Consider the following 14828-nt stretch of genomic DNA (forward strand, 5'->3'; position numbering starts at 1 on the left):
TGTAACTTCTTCTAATTCGGAAGTAAAAACCTTAGTAGAATAAGTTGTTCGCATCTTAATTCAAACCCTATTCATCAATTAAAATAATTTATTTAATTTTAAATTACGATTTCTAAGAATTAAAAATTTATTCACCCTAAATGTTTGTTTCACCCTTGACTTGTACTGCGTGGTAAACATTTCTACAGGCGCTATGGGAAAATACATTGAAACTCGTGAGCCTATAAGTTGGCTTTTCTGTAGTTACAAAAACGCGAGATATTTCTAAATAAATAAGTAAATATTGAAATGTTATATTCGGGACTAAAAATCACGCAACCGTTTTAATATTAATCAAGGATCTTTAAAGTTCTCTAGTGAAATCATTAAAAGTAAACCTATTCAAATAATGAAATAAAATAAATATAATTTAAATATTACAAAATCATCAAAGGGACTCGCACGTATGAATTAAAAATTGATCGAGGTTGGTTGCACAAAATACCCCCATTGAAAAATTTTCCCAGGAAAGTCTCGCGCTTTTAAATAGGACTAAAGGGGTTTTTGTATCGCACTATGAAAGGAGTGAAGCACCTATAAAGGTAACAGAAGGATTTTATAAAATTGAAATAAAAATATAAAAGTTCAAAGCCACCGCGTTTTAGCTTCGTATACCAAACATACATACCATAGCATAAAGCGAATCGTTTCGAGATTCCTTTCAATTCCCTAATGCCTAATGCCAAATCCTCTTTTTCAAATTTATTTCGAATAAAGCTTTTTGACGTGACTACCGAAGAAAAGCAAAGATTTCTGAGCTACGGACTAAGAATAAAATACTTTCACCGAGGGATTCGCTAAAAAAGAAGTCGGCCAGTGGAGAAAAAATACGTCATATAACGTAACGTAGTTACGTCACTCCAAATACTTTCCTCCAAACTATATAAGTGCGGCGATTTAAGAAAAAGAAAAACGCAAAGTGTACGTACGGCGGCCGGTGTAACTACTCTAGCGTATCTCTTTTATCTCTACGAAAACATTCGAAGCGAGTGCGGTGCAGCTCCGGTGCTAGTCGATTAGCGAGCAACGAGCAACGCGATGTTCGAAATAGGATGAGATTAGTAATTCTCTCGCACCTTTATTCCTCCACGCAGCGACTGCCAGGGTGAGAAAGATAGGTACGCGATAGGCCTCCAAGATAAGCCTATATATATATTAAACTAGGAATCTAGAAAAGGCGGGAAAACTGAAGCGGGGAGGGTAAGTAGAGAGAAATAGGCGCGAAAACGCTAGCAACAATAATAGGGAAACATTATCAGTCGTCGACAGAAACTCTATCGACGAATAGGCCTAGAGCGTAATAGAGAGTAAGAGAGAGAGAGATGGTTCAAATCTCACTAACACTAGACTTAGAAATCGCCGTAGTCGTTCGGTCCCGACCGGCGGACCGTATTTTCCAATCGATAGAGTTTTAATACCCCATACCCAAAATCGGGGCTCCGTATACCATGAGAACTATCTATAAAATTTTATATACCCAGAACGGTTGGTTAAATTTCATTAACTATACGGATATTTGCTCATATATTAAAACAGCGCATGTATATCTTTATATTATAAATTAGAGATTATACGGTCGGTTTTAAATTCTATTGTTTTCCTGAGGAATATATATATATATATATATATATATATATATATATTCTGAAACAAAGTTGCGAATTCAAAATTGGCGTGTCGTCTAACATTACTTAGAATTATCTTAGAATTTAGGGGTTTTAAATTTCCACTTTTAGAAATGATCTTGTATGGAAAAGTAACGTCTTTATTAGCCGGATGGAGATAGGCAATATAATTTTCGTCTAATTTCAAATATATAAATTGAAGTTCTATAGTTTCAAATTTCCACTTTCTTAGAAGATCTTATTCCTTTCAAACTTAGGAAAAATAATTATTATTTTGAAGGGGAATTTCATTAGAAAACTATATATCAATTGACGTCTGCACGTTTTTAATTTCGTCTGAAACTGTTGAAGGTTCCAAAAACTTAATATTTTTAGCTTTCATCTATATAGGAACTATAAAATTGATGATTGCTTCATAGTACGTACACGACTTATGAAACACTTGGCGCGTAAAATAACGTTTTCATTTATCACCACCCGTCTATTTTTGTTAACGTTTCTAACACGACGATCCTCTCAGGCTAGCTCTCATCATATATTTTTATTTTATTTTTTAATAGAAAAAAAGGGTTATATCCTACGTAAAACTATTTCCTTTAGCTCTTAAGTGAAGTTAGTAAGTTAACTTACAAAGGGTTTATAATAGAATATAAAGGGAGTGACGTTTATACATTTACCAAAGCGATTTTTTAAAGGAAGGAAGAATACGTGGCGTAAGGAAATAAAAAAAAAACGAAGAGGAAGAGAAAAGAAGATATTTTTGGTTCTTTGATGCGGACGACGGCAACGACGACGGGTTCCTTGAAAACGTTATACGTAATGATCTGAGTACCATCTAACGGTACGGTGTAATTATTATTCCTAACCCCCAACATACTGATGTATATAATATATATATCAGTGTATAATATATAAAAAAGTGCCGGCCTGGGGTAAAGACAGATAGAAAAGGAAGGACTTAAATATAAAAAGAAAAGGAAAAAAAGAACGAAGGCAAGCTAGTCCCCGGGAAAGCTTAATCGACGCTTTCTCGAAATGGAGCGGAAAGCCTTTCAGTTATTTCAGAGTGGAACGCCCTCATCTAGATTCGGGCAACGACAGCTCTCATCTCCTTTTTTTACCCAGAGTTCAACGCGGGAGTAATATTAAATCTTTTTTTTTTCACAACAAAAAAATAAAAATAAATAAAGGCTCGCTCGCTGGACATTAAAGAAGAAAAAAGCGCGGCCATGTTGAATTGGTGGAGTCGGTCGTCGACGTCGATATCTTCGCGTAGACGTACGCGTAGGGATAACGTTGATTCAACGCGTAATATTTTAACGGATAGAGTGAGTGCGGGTGGTGATGGTTCGGACTTTCGCCGTGACGTAGGACGGACTTGGAAACAAGAAGAAGAAGAAGGATTATTCGGGAATAAAGAAGATTCGAGAGTGCAACATCAGGATGTCACTCGATCGCGTCATCATCATTTAAAGCGGCACGCCGCGCGTCATCACGCGACTTCGTCGTCGGGACATCACGCGAACAATAATAACAGCATGCACCATTATCAAGCGGGGGCCGCGTTAGCCGCTTTTCTATTGGCGTGGATCGCTACTTTCGAACTGGTAGAAGCGGCTGCCCGGAAGGACAGTCAACAAGAACAGCCTCGAATTAGTTACGGCCTTCAACCTTTCGCTTCGCCGCGGGATTACGTCGCCGAAGATCCTAACGCCGCTCATCAAGGTAATTATTAATCTTTTGTTTGTACCGTCAATGTCTTTATATAGAACCCTTATAATTAGTAAAACCTTGTATTATACCCAGCTGAGAAACGTTTCTCCATTAAGGGACAGCGAATCAGTTATACTATACCTAAAACAGCGTAGGATGGCGGTGCCCTTTATGGGTGGTAATAAATATATATTAGACAACGACGTTGCGTATTATAATAAACGGGGTGAACGGATCTGATCTTCCTCTACTCCCACTATCCCTTAAAATAGAGCTTTCTCGGAATTGCAGAGTTCATTAGAGAGATGGATGAGCGATAATGATTAATTTCACGAAAAGTGCAATGAGTTTGATTATTCTAAGAATTGTTTGTCAAACGAAAATTCTACAAACTACGATCCAAAAATGCCAACTCGGATTACTAAAACGCGCCGATTAATTCTTTGTTCTGTCGCTTCGATACTTTGAGGTATCATTAAGGTCCGTTAGTTTACTACACGCCCATTTCTCTAAGATTTTCATCTTTACACAATGGACACGAGGAAAGAAAGATTCCCAGTGTCGCTCACGCCAATTTTCTTCTTGATATCATGAACTCAAAACACATTTGATATCTTCTCCTATCTCGCCACTTCCAAATGACGCGGTCTTATCATTTTCTCATAGCCCGTAGTAAGGTTTTCTGTTCAATAAGGTTTCTAGAGACTCGTTAGGGAAAGGTGGTGGTCCAGGTAATTAAAGCTACGTTCACACTTCGAAACGCTTCCGAAGTCAAATGTGAACGCGACTAATAATCGAGAAACTATAGTTGAGAACACAGTATGTTTCTTCGCCAACCAACTGGAGGCGAGTTTGGACTCTCTAACGTCATTTCGATTCGAGTTAATGATTAACTGTTAATTATAAGCATGCATACACAAGTGTGAAAGTGACTCCTAAGTTTAACAGAAACATATTCAGACATATCTTAATTGAGTAGAGTTAGCAGACAGCTCTAACTAGATCGAGCGTTTTCATGTAAACTGTCTGTTGAAATAGCTTTGAATTGGTAAGCGAGAGAACTTCAAATACAATACGCCCAACCGCGAATTCACATTTGTTTCCAGCTCGAGTCTGAACGTAGCTATAGTAAATAAGAAGTAGTATGGTTTTCTCCGGTTCTGTTTCATCTATAGACTTTAGGTAAGATTTGGCCCGAGAGTCCGGTAAAAGCTAATCGGGTTTGATGGACCGATTAATCATTAATATTCCGGATTATATTCCAGCGGGAACGAAGCGCCCAGAGAAATCCTGAAGCGGTATATAGACTTCCTAATTGGATCCCTTCCATTCCATACTATATACTGTTCCCCTTCGTTATATAATACACAACAACGGGGATGGGATTAAAGTGGTTAAGATGAATTAATCGGGCTGACTATGCAACGTAAAGACCCTCCTTTGAAGTCGCCGCCGGGCTTAAAATTTAAAATTTCGCTTCTGTTAGCGTTTTCCGGTCAGTGTTCGCCATCCATTCTAGCTAAATGAATGAACTCACTTTCGTTTCAAGGCAAAATTTTCAATGTTTTCTTTGGTTTTTGATTCGCGGTGTTTTAGTTCGGGTTAAAAGATTAAGCCTCGGTTAGCCAAGGGCCATATAGGATTATTGTCCCATTTCCTAACTATAAATCCAAGCCTCGTCTACTTTAGTCCCCCTTTTTATGGTACCCATTAGAGTCCCTTCTCTCTCATTTGTAGTCGAACCGAACCGAACCATACGCGTGACGAAAAGGGTGCTGAGGGAAAAGATTAGATTGGATTTTACCATACCAAATAACGGAACGTACGTTTTATGGAAAGCGTGTGATAATTTCAAAGTATAGAGAAGTGTCCCAGTAATTACCCGCAATTTAATCATATTTACCCGAAACCTTTTTGTAAATGAATTTAAAATGGTCATTTGCGCGACTCTAATTGAAGGTTTCAATCCAGAAACACGAGATAAACAATGTTTTAGGTCGATCTCATTTAGAGAATTATATTTTCCCATTTTTCAACTTCAAAAACACGTGTCAAACATTTTCTGGTGCTGATACTAGAGAAATTATGGCTTCAAAAGTGCAAAAAAACGTCGCGGAATGTTTATCATTACTGCTAGTTGACTTAGAGGGCGTGGGAGTTGGTTCATGGGTAAAATCCGTCTGCATATAGATATATATGGGTTGCGCGTCAAGCGTTCCAATTTCGTTTAAGCTAAGCTAGAGAAGGGGTTGAGAGTATAGGTTTGGAACTGGCTCTTTGGCCTTTATAACGTTTCCCACGGCTATAGGCTCTCTCTCTCTGGCGTTTTGGGCCAAGGCTCTTTATGAGCGGGGAACCATTTCGTATAGTTGACCTCTCTGGTCGTTTCCCTTCCAATCCTTCTTGGTTGGCCTGGCATGCTCGATGCTTGGGCCATCTCCGGTCCCATAATCGAAACGAATGAGTCGACCATTGGACGCGTTATTGCCCTCGAAACGTGGCACGGCCTCTTCATTTCGACGATTTAAGGAATACGTCGCCTCATTTCCGCGAGAGACCATGACGAATGAATAGTTTGGACTTGGGGAATCGAAAGCCAGCCACCACACGCTCAAAGCTCAATTCAGTTATAGCTATATGGCCTATTCAACTAACAAAGGGGGTAACCACTAAAAATCGATTCCGAACACAAATTGAGAGAAACAATTTATAAAAAATTACGAATTTTTATTAATAATTTTCAAAATTCTCTCAGACACCTTATTTAATATTTATTAATGTCTCAATTAATTTTATTAAAAGTCTGGGAGTTGTGTTTAAACAGGAGGGAAAAACCTCTTAAACTATTCATAAATATTTCGATTAAGTTTCAGAATTCCGATTAATATTAAAGAAACAAACCCTAAATTATCTCAGAGTTCAGAAGGCAATTAACTCTAAAACCTTCATCCCAAAAAAAAAGAAATCACAAACCATAATAAGATTCTTATCATTAAACCCCGTTACAATTGGTTACCCCCTTGTATGGCTGCGCATCGAAGGATAACTTAAGGGGTATTAAAAGAAAAAAAAAATTTAGTGATGGGTAAAGGGCTACATTCTTTCGATTGCAGCGGTGCGAAGTTATTTTTCCAGCCCATTAGATTCGTCTTTTTCTAGAGCTATATAGTAAGGACCCGCAGCGTAGCGTTAGAGGAGTCATGCACCATTTTACTTCTTATCACTTGACTCAAAGTTATACGATTGGCACGTACGGGCTTACACTATAGGTTTGTCTCTTGGCTTAATATCAGTGACCGGTAAAACTGGACCGGGGACATATAGTTTCTTTATATATACCTTATCGTCGTTTCAAACTATCCCTATCTATAGCACCACCTATATCCCAAAAGGGTTCCCTCCAAAAAACGAAGGGATTTTAGTCGCACCCCGATTTCAACTTTGCTAATGTTATTTACCTTACAAGATACATTCCTGAAAAAAATTCTATTGAAGTTCTATAATAAAGGTTTTGAAACAGGTTGAATAGATACACCTTAAGCAAACGTTCAAGTCCTGCATGATTCTTCGCGGAAGAGATTGGAGGTATATTATGGTTTATCTCCTCTTGTTTTAGTGTTCTTCTACCTCAAAATCCCTTCTCTTTTTTATTTCGACGAGGGTATGTAACGAGTAACGAGCGAAATCGCCGGATAACTCGTTTAAAAATTGACGGTAAGACCATACGGTCCTTTCCCGTAAATGCTTCCAATCATGACGAACGGAGAACCCCGGTTCTTCTTCAAACAAGCACTTTTCAGAACCTTTATTATTAAACTTTTATTTTTTTGGCGCCAGGTTCAACCAAAACTATATAGCACTCATACAGAAATATTCCCTTAAACTATATATTGCAAATGAGTTTAAATTTATACCTTAGCATTAGAAATTATGATGGAATTTAGACGTTCCACGCATGAATCGCCCGCTGTTTAAAGGGACTATTATCCAATAATATATACCACAATAAGGGAACCATGGCTACATCAATAGGGCTCAAAGTCTACAGTGACCGCAACGCGTCGCAATTGCCAATTACGCCTTGATAATTCGGTCTTTCCGGGTGGTTCCTATATAGAATCGGTAAGACGTCATTCGTGTCAGTCTGAACAGCTCGAGGGCTTCCCATATTAATCATGTAATTAGCCTAATTTTACAGTTGGGAATATTTTACAAAACTCTATTGTATTATTCCCGCGGTTGACAAACATAAATTCGGAGTATACATTATGCAAATTCAATATTTTAATTTCAGCTTTAAATTCTTTATAAGAGCGTAGTAAAAGTCAACAAATACCTCTAGGTTTGTTTTGGAGGAACGCGAGTATGTGGTTGAGAAACAATATTTTGGAAAACATAAAATTATACGTTAATAGCGATTAAGGTATGTTGACCACGTCACGGTAATATTGCCCCGGTGTCCGCGACATTCTGAGATCTTGTTACGTGTACGAAAGACAAGACATCTATATATACTTGAATTTGAAACACGGGTTCTCTAATTGGACCTTACCTATAGCCGAAGAGTAAATACATTTAATCACACCATGAATATTGCTTAGTTAATATTTGGATTTATTAATTTTGAGATAACCCTAAGGTTTTAACGTTTTTACTAAATGATAGAAAATGTTTTGATAAGTCTTGTAAAATTGTTAATTGGTTGAATCTTATTTTCCCTTGAAAATTGTAGTAGTAGTACTACCCGAAAGTTAGTTATCAGACGGATGGACGCTCGGTTGGGGCTTACTAGGTTGTAAGTTGGTGCTGGTACAGAAGCAATTTTACTTGAAGCAGGGGGTGATGGTGGCATGTTAGCGGCCTATTAAAATCCCCTAATTCATTTGGCAGACCGTGAAATTATAATCATCAAGGGAGAAGAGAAGGAGGAAGCTAGACCCTTCATTTATTCCACTAATGATCTTCATGCAAATGAGGGACAACACCGTTGACAACTTACTTAAGCGTCTAAATAATATATTAGAATCGTCGGAGAAAAACAAATATAACATTAGGCTCGAGATACGGCCGGATTAGCGAGCGCTTACTGCACCGAGTGGAATAAACATTCCAAGGAAATTTGCTAATCTTATTTGATGACTCGCAGATTTAGTTAGTTAGTCTTAACGCTTCCATAGTCATCGTTCTAAAATTAGGGTAAAGAAAACTTCAATTATTTAGGTAAAATAATTAAATAATACAATTTGTATAGATTAATTTTCAAGTATAAAACCGCGTTTGGGTGTTAACAGATATTCGTAATTTTCATAAGCTTTTCTGGAGCAATTAAGAATGTCCAAGTTAGATCAGAAAAATAAACATAAGGCTGTTGTCCAAAATTGCGGGTGACCCTATTTCTCTTGGCGACCCAAAAAGTAAAGAGGGTCGAAAAAGATAGTCGGGAAAGGCGCGAAAGTTATTGACAAATCGCTAGTCATTTCACTCGATAAAAAAAAAAGAGAAAGAAAGTCGTACTGTAGAGCTCCAGGGAGAGTATGCCTCCAAGGGATTTGAAGCAGTTTTTCTTCTCATGGAAGCTGCACGCCTTTCCTTATGTACGCTTTACGCAAGAATACCTTTAATTCTACCTAGAATATATTGTTTTACAATAATAACATCTTTGTGATTATTGGTTGGGCGATTAACTGAAAAACCGTGTTAATATAAATATCTTAGAATGCGCATTACATTTCATCTCTTTATATTCTTTCTCATTAAGTGTGTAGATTAGCGTTGATACTTTCGATATTCATGGGGGATGCGAATAAATTCGTGCTTCAGATATATTATTTCCAATGGGGCAAGTTCGGAGCAGTGGGATTATTGGTGGAAGACTCGCGGCACCCAAACGCGAGGCCACGGTAGGAACTGGCATCAGGGGTTGGGTTTTTGGGAAAACAATGGGCTATCGACTTTGACGGTGATTGCTGGAATCCTCGCGCGGCACGTAGTAATGAGAACGGAGATTTTGTTCAGGGCTTGTTTTTTCATCTGCTACCTACACTACATCACTTCTAGAGTTATCCCTACTTAGGTGTGGGATCTTAAGAAAAACGATCGATACATATAACTCAAAACGTATTGGAAGACAGACCATGGAGCTTGCTAGCTATCTTCGTTATATATAGTGCAAGGGCCGGAGAAAATAGATTTAGTATATAAGTATCTCTAAAAGGTAAAAGGGTTTTGTTGGCTGGCTCGATTGGATTACGTTTCGAATCTTCTCGTTATCCCCTCGAGGGGATTGAATTTAATTTACTTTATATAAAGTATGTTTGAACAGGGAAAATTGTTGTTAGCGTTCATTCATTCACAAACTTTTCTCTATTTAATGTGTTTACGTTGTTGAAAAATAAACCCTTCACAGGGTGTTTTTGTAAAATTCCATCACAAGAGGAGTGTTCTTTGAGCGATTTTGAGTCGAAAAAGTTCAATGAAATTTTGTAGTCCGGCCCACCGTTGACAAGTTAAGATTGTCCAGAGTTTATTAGGGCTGACACCTTAAATTTCATTAAGAAACTGATTTCTAATTTAATTTAGGGGTTATCTCTAAAAGACTCAAATCATAACTCGAAAACAGTGGCCCGGACGGCACAATGGTGATAAAAACTAAATTTTGTACTCAAAATCGCTCAAAGAACACCCACTTACTTTGTGATGGAGTTTGCAAAAACACCCTGTATACATCCCAGACAAAAACACATCAATATTTCACGTTTATAAACATCGTTGATTGTATTATATAAGCCTATACGCATATATTTAATGTTGCGTTAAATATTTAATATTCTGATTAACATTATTGTTTTAGGGAAACTTTATGATTAAAAAGGGAACAATTTGAGTCTGTCAACACCCCCGGGCCTATCTTTGTACCGGCTTAATATCATACGAAATCACTTTTAGCTAAAAGTAGTATACCATTTTCTTCCAACCCTAAATGGCATTCGTATAATTGGTTTCAACGGGATTTTATTTCTCTTAACGTAAAACTTGAAATAGAAAAGGGGCGTTTCTACATAACGAGAAAAACCCGGGTCGTCTCTAACAAAATAAGCTAAAACTCCTAAAAAGAAATTTAAGAAAAAGAGGATAAAATGGAGAGAAAACCAGTTGAGACTTGAGAGACAATTAAAATTCGAAAAGGGACATTACACGGATTAGAAAAAGGGTTTTTAGTATTTGTAGGGATAAATCTCAAAAAACTATTATTAAGAGTTGAAAAACAACATTTGAATAAAGAACTGAGTACATACAGAATGTAGGTATATAAATAGTCCATTTGGTAATATATTTTGTCTACGATTTCAACATTACAAAAAAAAGGATGAAGAAGTTTTAGAGAGAGTTGTACAAGGAAACTTTCGACTTTTCCTCTTCGACAGAGTTGTCCGGAGATTAATTTTATCAAGACCTAGCTATCCAATAGAGAAGCTATCCGAGTAGAAGTTAAAGAAGCCTCTCTAGCTCGGGGCTATTTCTCCTTAGCTATATAAAGAATGCACACGAGAAACCGTGGGCTATTTCAATTAAATAAGGGCGCAGCATCTCCATGCCTTAAGATTGTTGTATTGATATCAAAGCGATCAAAGTGGAAGCGAGCTAAGACTTGGCGTGTGTTTCGTAATCGAAATGGGCCTTCCAAAGTTGCAAGCTGGCAGTCGAACTCACGCACGCGCTAGCTCGTGATAATAAAATTAGCCCGACCATCTTCTCTAGTTTAAAAGCCTTCGTCTTTATTACTGTAGTCCTTGGGAATTGCAAGAGGAAGGGTGTATTGCCATTAATTCCAGCAATTACAAGAAATTTCTAGGAAATATTTATACAGCCGCGCAAGGATTTCTCACGGACTCTAGAAGGGCAGCAGGGAAACTTGAGTTTTCCAGAAGACAATTTCGTTTTGTCGCTCTCTAAAGCTAATGGCTAAAAATCTTTATCCCAATTTGGCAACTAAAAAGGGGAAGAGAGGAGAAGGATTTTGTCGTAAAAGTAGTTTTAGAAATATAGCAAGGGATTCTGGGTATGGATGGGTGGGTGGGCCGTTGCCCTACCGGAGATCGAAGAATCCGGATACACCATTACAGATAGTTTGGCCTAGTGCAGGAGCGGTGGATAAGGGGGGGGGGTAAAAACGAATTAAACAGGCTCGTGGAATTGTTAGTCATTATTGAACTTTAAAACCAATACCAGGCACGGCAGAGAGTATAAATCGAAAGAAAGACATAGAAAACTAACATTGAGCTTGGAGAAGATTAACTGTACAGGGTGTAACCTAATTTCCTCACAATATTGAAGCTCTTACAAAAATCTTCTCAACTCCACACGTTTGGGTATACTTTCCAAAAACAAATTAAACCTAAACACTCTGTATACGCAACGTTCACTTGGTGTATGTAGCTTTACTGTGTATTTCAGATAAACAAATTCCTGTATTTTAAAACAAACACTATCAATAGAAACACCCTTTACAGATTAAATAAAAATAATAAAAAAGAAATAAAACGGGATATTGAGAAATCATTTTATAAAAGTATATTAAAACAATAAATCTTTTATAGTAAATAAAAACCATTTAGACCTCCCCCAAAAAATAAAGGAGGGTTATATTTTAATTAAACATATTTATCTGCCAAATTCTTATGTGAAATTAATTCTGGGAATCTGAGCTCGCTGGCACGGTTATTTTTCCAATGAGTTACTGCATGCACCAGCTCCCAAACTTTATCAAATAAGTGTACTAAGAAAGTCTAGAGCACTTTAGTTAAGAATAAAGTTGGAGAATGGAGAAAGGGAGAAACTTAAGCTCTCTACACTGAAGAGATTGGGAGTAAAAAGATAGAAACGAGAGGGGGAGAAAGAAAGATCGTATTAATCTTGTAACGTCATTTATCTTTTTAAATTTTTCATCCCCAAAAAGAGATCCCAGGTCCGAAAAAAGTATTTATCAAAAGATTTTTTGGTAAGGAAAAAAATAGGGTGAGGAATCGCGTGCACCGTCTGGAGAAATAATGGTGTTATTTTTTATCTTTTTGTGGGGATGCTCTCCAAGATTTCTTCGCTAAAAAACCTAACCCCTAGTTAATTTACTAAAATTCTCAGTTAACTGTAACTAAAACTCTCGCTTCGTTTCGTTACGGATGATGCAATTATTATTAAGGATTTTTGAGCTGCCAAGAAAAAGGGTCATTTATAACTAAAGCATTCTGCACTTAAAAATTTATTCTAATTTAAGTGTGAAAAAGTTGTAACTGAAATCTTGTCTTAAATATATGTTCATTTGAGACAGTTTTTTTTTCAAGCTTCTAAATATAAATAAAGTTCAAAGTTCAAGATGGGTTACGCGTTTAACTATATTTATTAGTTACGATATTAAGGGGGATGTTCTTTAAGCGATTTTGAGTCGAAAATGTTCTACGACTCCTTAATTAAATCAACATTATCTTTCAGTTTCTTAATTAAATTTAAGGGGTTATCATAACTTGAAAAAAAAGTGGCCCTTGTGGCAAAATTTCTTCGAAAATTTTCGACTCAAAATCGTATAAAGAACATTCCCCTTACAGATTATGGATGACTTTTGGCTATAGGATACTAGTAAAGAGTTCTAGTTTTGAATTTTTAAAAATGTAAATTAAATATTTTTCATTCTCTATATTTATTTTCCCTCTACACATAATAAATTCTAAAAATAGGGTTTTAATTTCCGAGTTAGTGTATTGCCGTTTCTCCAGAGGGTCCGAATTTTATTATATATGTATTATTAAAACAGTAAGGTAAGAAGAGAAAGAGCTTGAGAGTTGAATGAAGACGCGACGTAGGCGGGCTACCAGGGATTCTCTACAAACCTCTTTTGTTTCGAGGCACGGAGGCGTCGGGTTCTATTTATCTCTTTGGAGGCTTAAACAATTTACGATTGCCTCATTGGGTAATCTGGAGCGGCCGGTGCTACCTAACCGGAACGCATTAATTTCCCTCCCCCTAACGAATAATTTTTCTATTTTTTTTCATCCCCTTATCCCCTTGTCGAGATATTTATTACCACCATTATAGAAAAATTATTGATAAGCATGTAGAATTTCGCTCAGCTTGAAAAGATACATAAAAAGCGTGGGTTCCTGTTCAGACTGCAGCTTCGGGGGATGTAATATTAAACAAATAATATTCTATAAAAGGACGCAACACGATCAGGGAAAAGTAAATTATTAAAAATTCTTCACTCCCGTTACCCTGTTGGAATTTTCGTCTATTTATACCAGGGATAGATTTAATTTTAGAAGTAGGAATGGAGAACAGAGTAATCTGGGCACCCCTTCTACAATGCATTTTTCGCCGTCTGTGTCAGCAACTGAGTAACGTCATCAAAACGTGGTTTAAAGGAGCCAATAAGATAATTTCGAATTTTCGTTACGTGTTGGAGGGAGGGGCTCTATATCGGGCTATGAGTCGGACTACTATGAGAAAATACTAACCGTTCTCCATTCCTACTTATAAAATAAAATTTATCCCTGTTTATACTTTAATTACTATTAATTATGGTTAGTACAAAATTTCCAAACCCGATTTAAATAATATTTCCGAGTTCAAAAGAGTATACAGGTGCTTATCATTGAAGGAATTACTTTTTTTATAATATTTAAGTCCTCGTGAAACATTTTATTGTCTACGAAAATAATGATTGAAAAATAAATAAAGGGGTAAGAAAAAGAAAGAAAGAAAGAAAGATGTCCTCTTTTTTCTCATCATCAAGTAAAAGATGGCGGCAATTTCCTTCCCACCCTTCTCACGCGTCAGCCATCATCCCAGATTTTGGGTTAAAAAAATCGTAGCAGAATCCAGAACAGAAAAGAATATTCATATATACAGGGTGTTTGTGAAAGGTCCATCAATAATGAAAGGGCGTATTTATTGGGCCATTTTGAGTCGAAAATGTTCTATGACATTTTTCCGTCCGGGCCACTGTTTTCAAGTTATGATTGGAGTAATTTACGGATGACCCCTTAAATTTAATTTAGAAATTGAAAGACAGCGCTAATTTAATGAAGGGGTCATCCCTAAAATATTCAAATCATAACTCGAAAACCGTGGCTCGGACGGCTAAATGTCATAGAACATTTTCGACTCAAAATGGCCCAATAAATACGCCCTTTCATTATTGATGGACTTTTCACAAACACCCTGTATATATTTTTTCTTGAAGATTTTTTTTCTCCGTTTACCCCTTTTTCTATCGCATAGTCTCTTTGAAACACCTCTATAAATCATGTTCAAAAGTAGCTGGGTACAAAAAACTTTTTTATGTACAAAGATAAATGGAGGTCAAGCGGTGTGGTGTTGACTTTAAGAAGAAAAAAAAAAGATATTTTATATAAAATAATATGAGGTCATTGTATCTTATATTTATCAATTTTTCTTTTT

General features: G+C 36.7%; 2 protein-coding genes across 5 annotated transcripts in view; one reads left to right on the plus strand and one right to left on the minus strand.

Moving 5' to 3' along the window:
* Positions 1-14828, minus strand: part of pio (zona pellucida domain-containing protein piopio) — a 174243-nt gene that overhangs the window by 150624 nt on the left and 8791 nt on the right. The window lies entirely within an intron of this gene.
* Positions 1-14828, plus strand: part of LOC149692436 (uncharacterized) — a 32593-nt gene that overhangs the window by 2486 nt on the left and 15279 nt on the right. For 3 of the 4 annotated variants that reach the window (XM_089868186.1, XM_089868188.1, XM_089868189.1), the window contains exons 2-3: positions 757-1157; positions 2360-3389. In XM_089868186.1, the coding sequence (XP_089724312.1) occupies positions 2894-3389 (496 nt within the window). In that variant the 5' untranslated portion in view covers positions 757-1157; positions 2360-2893. The remainder of the gene's footprint in view (positions 1-756; positions 1158-2359; positions 3390-14828) is intronic. The other variant, XM_089868187.1, reaches the window with a different exon arrangement.

Source organism: Phalangium opilio, unplaced genomic scaffold (genome assembly GCF_054372755.1).
Source record: "Phalangium opilio isolate 3A_F unplaced genomic scaffold, DU_Popi_V2 ptg000024l_1, whole genome shotgun sequence".
NCBI lineage: Eukaryota > Metazoa > Arthropoda > Arachnida > Opiliones > Phalangiidae > Phalangium > Phalangium opilio.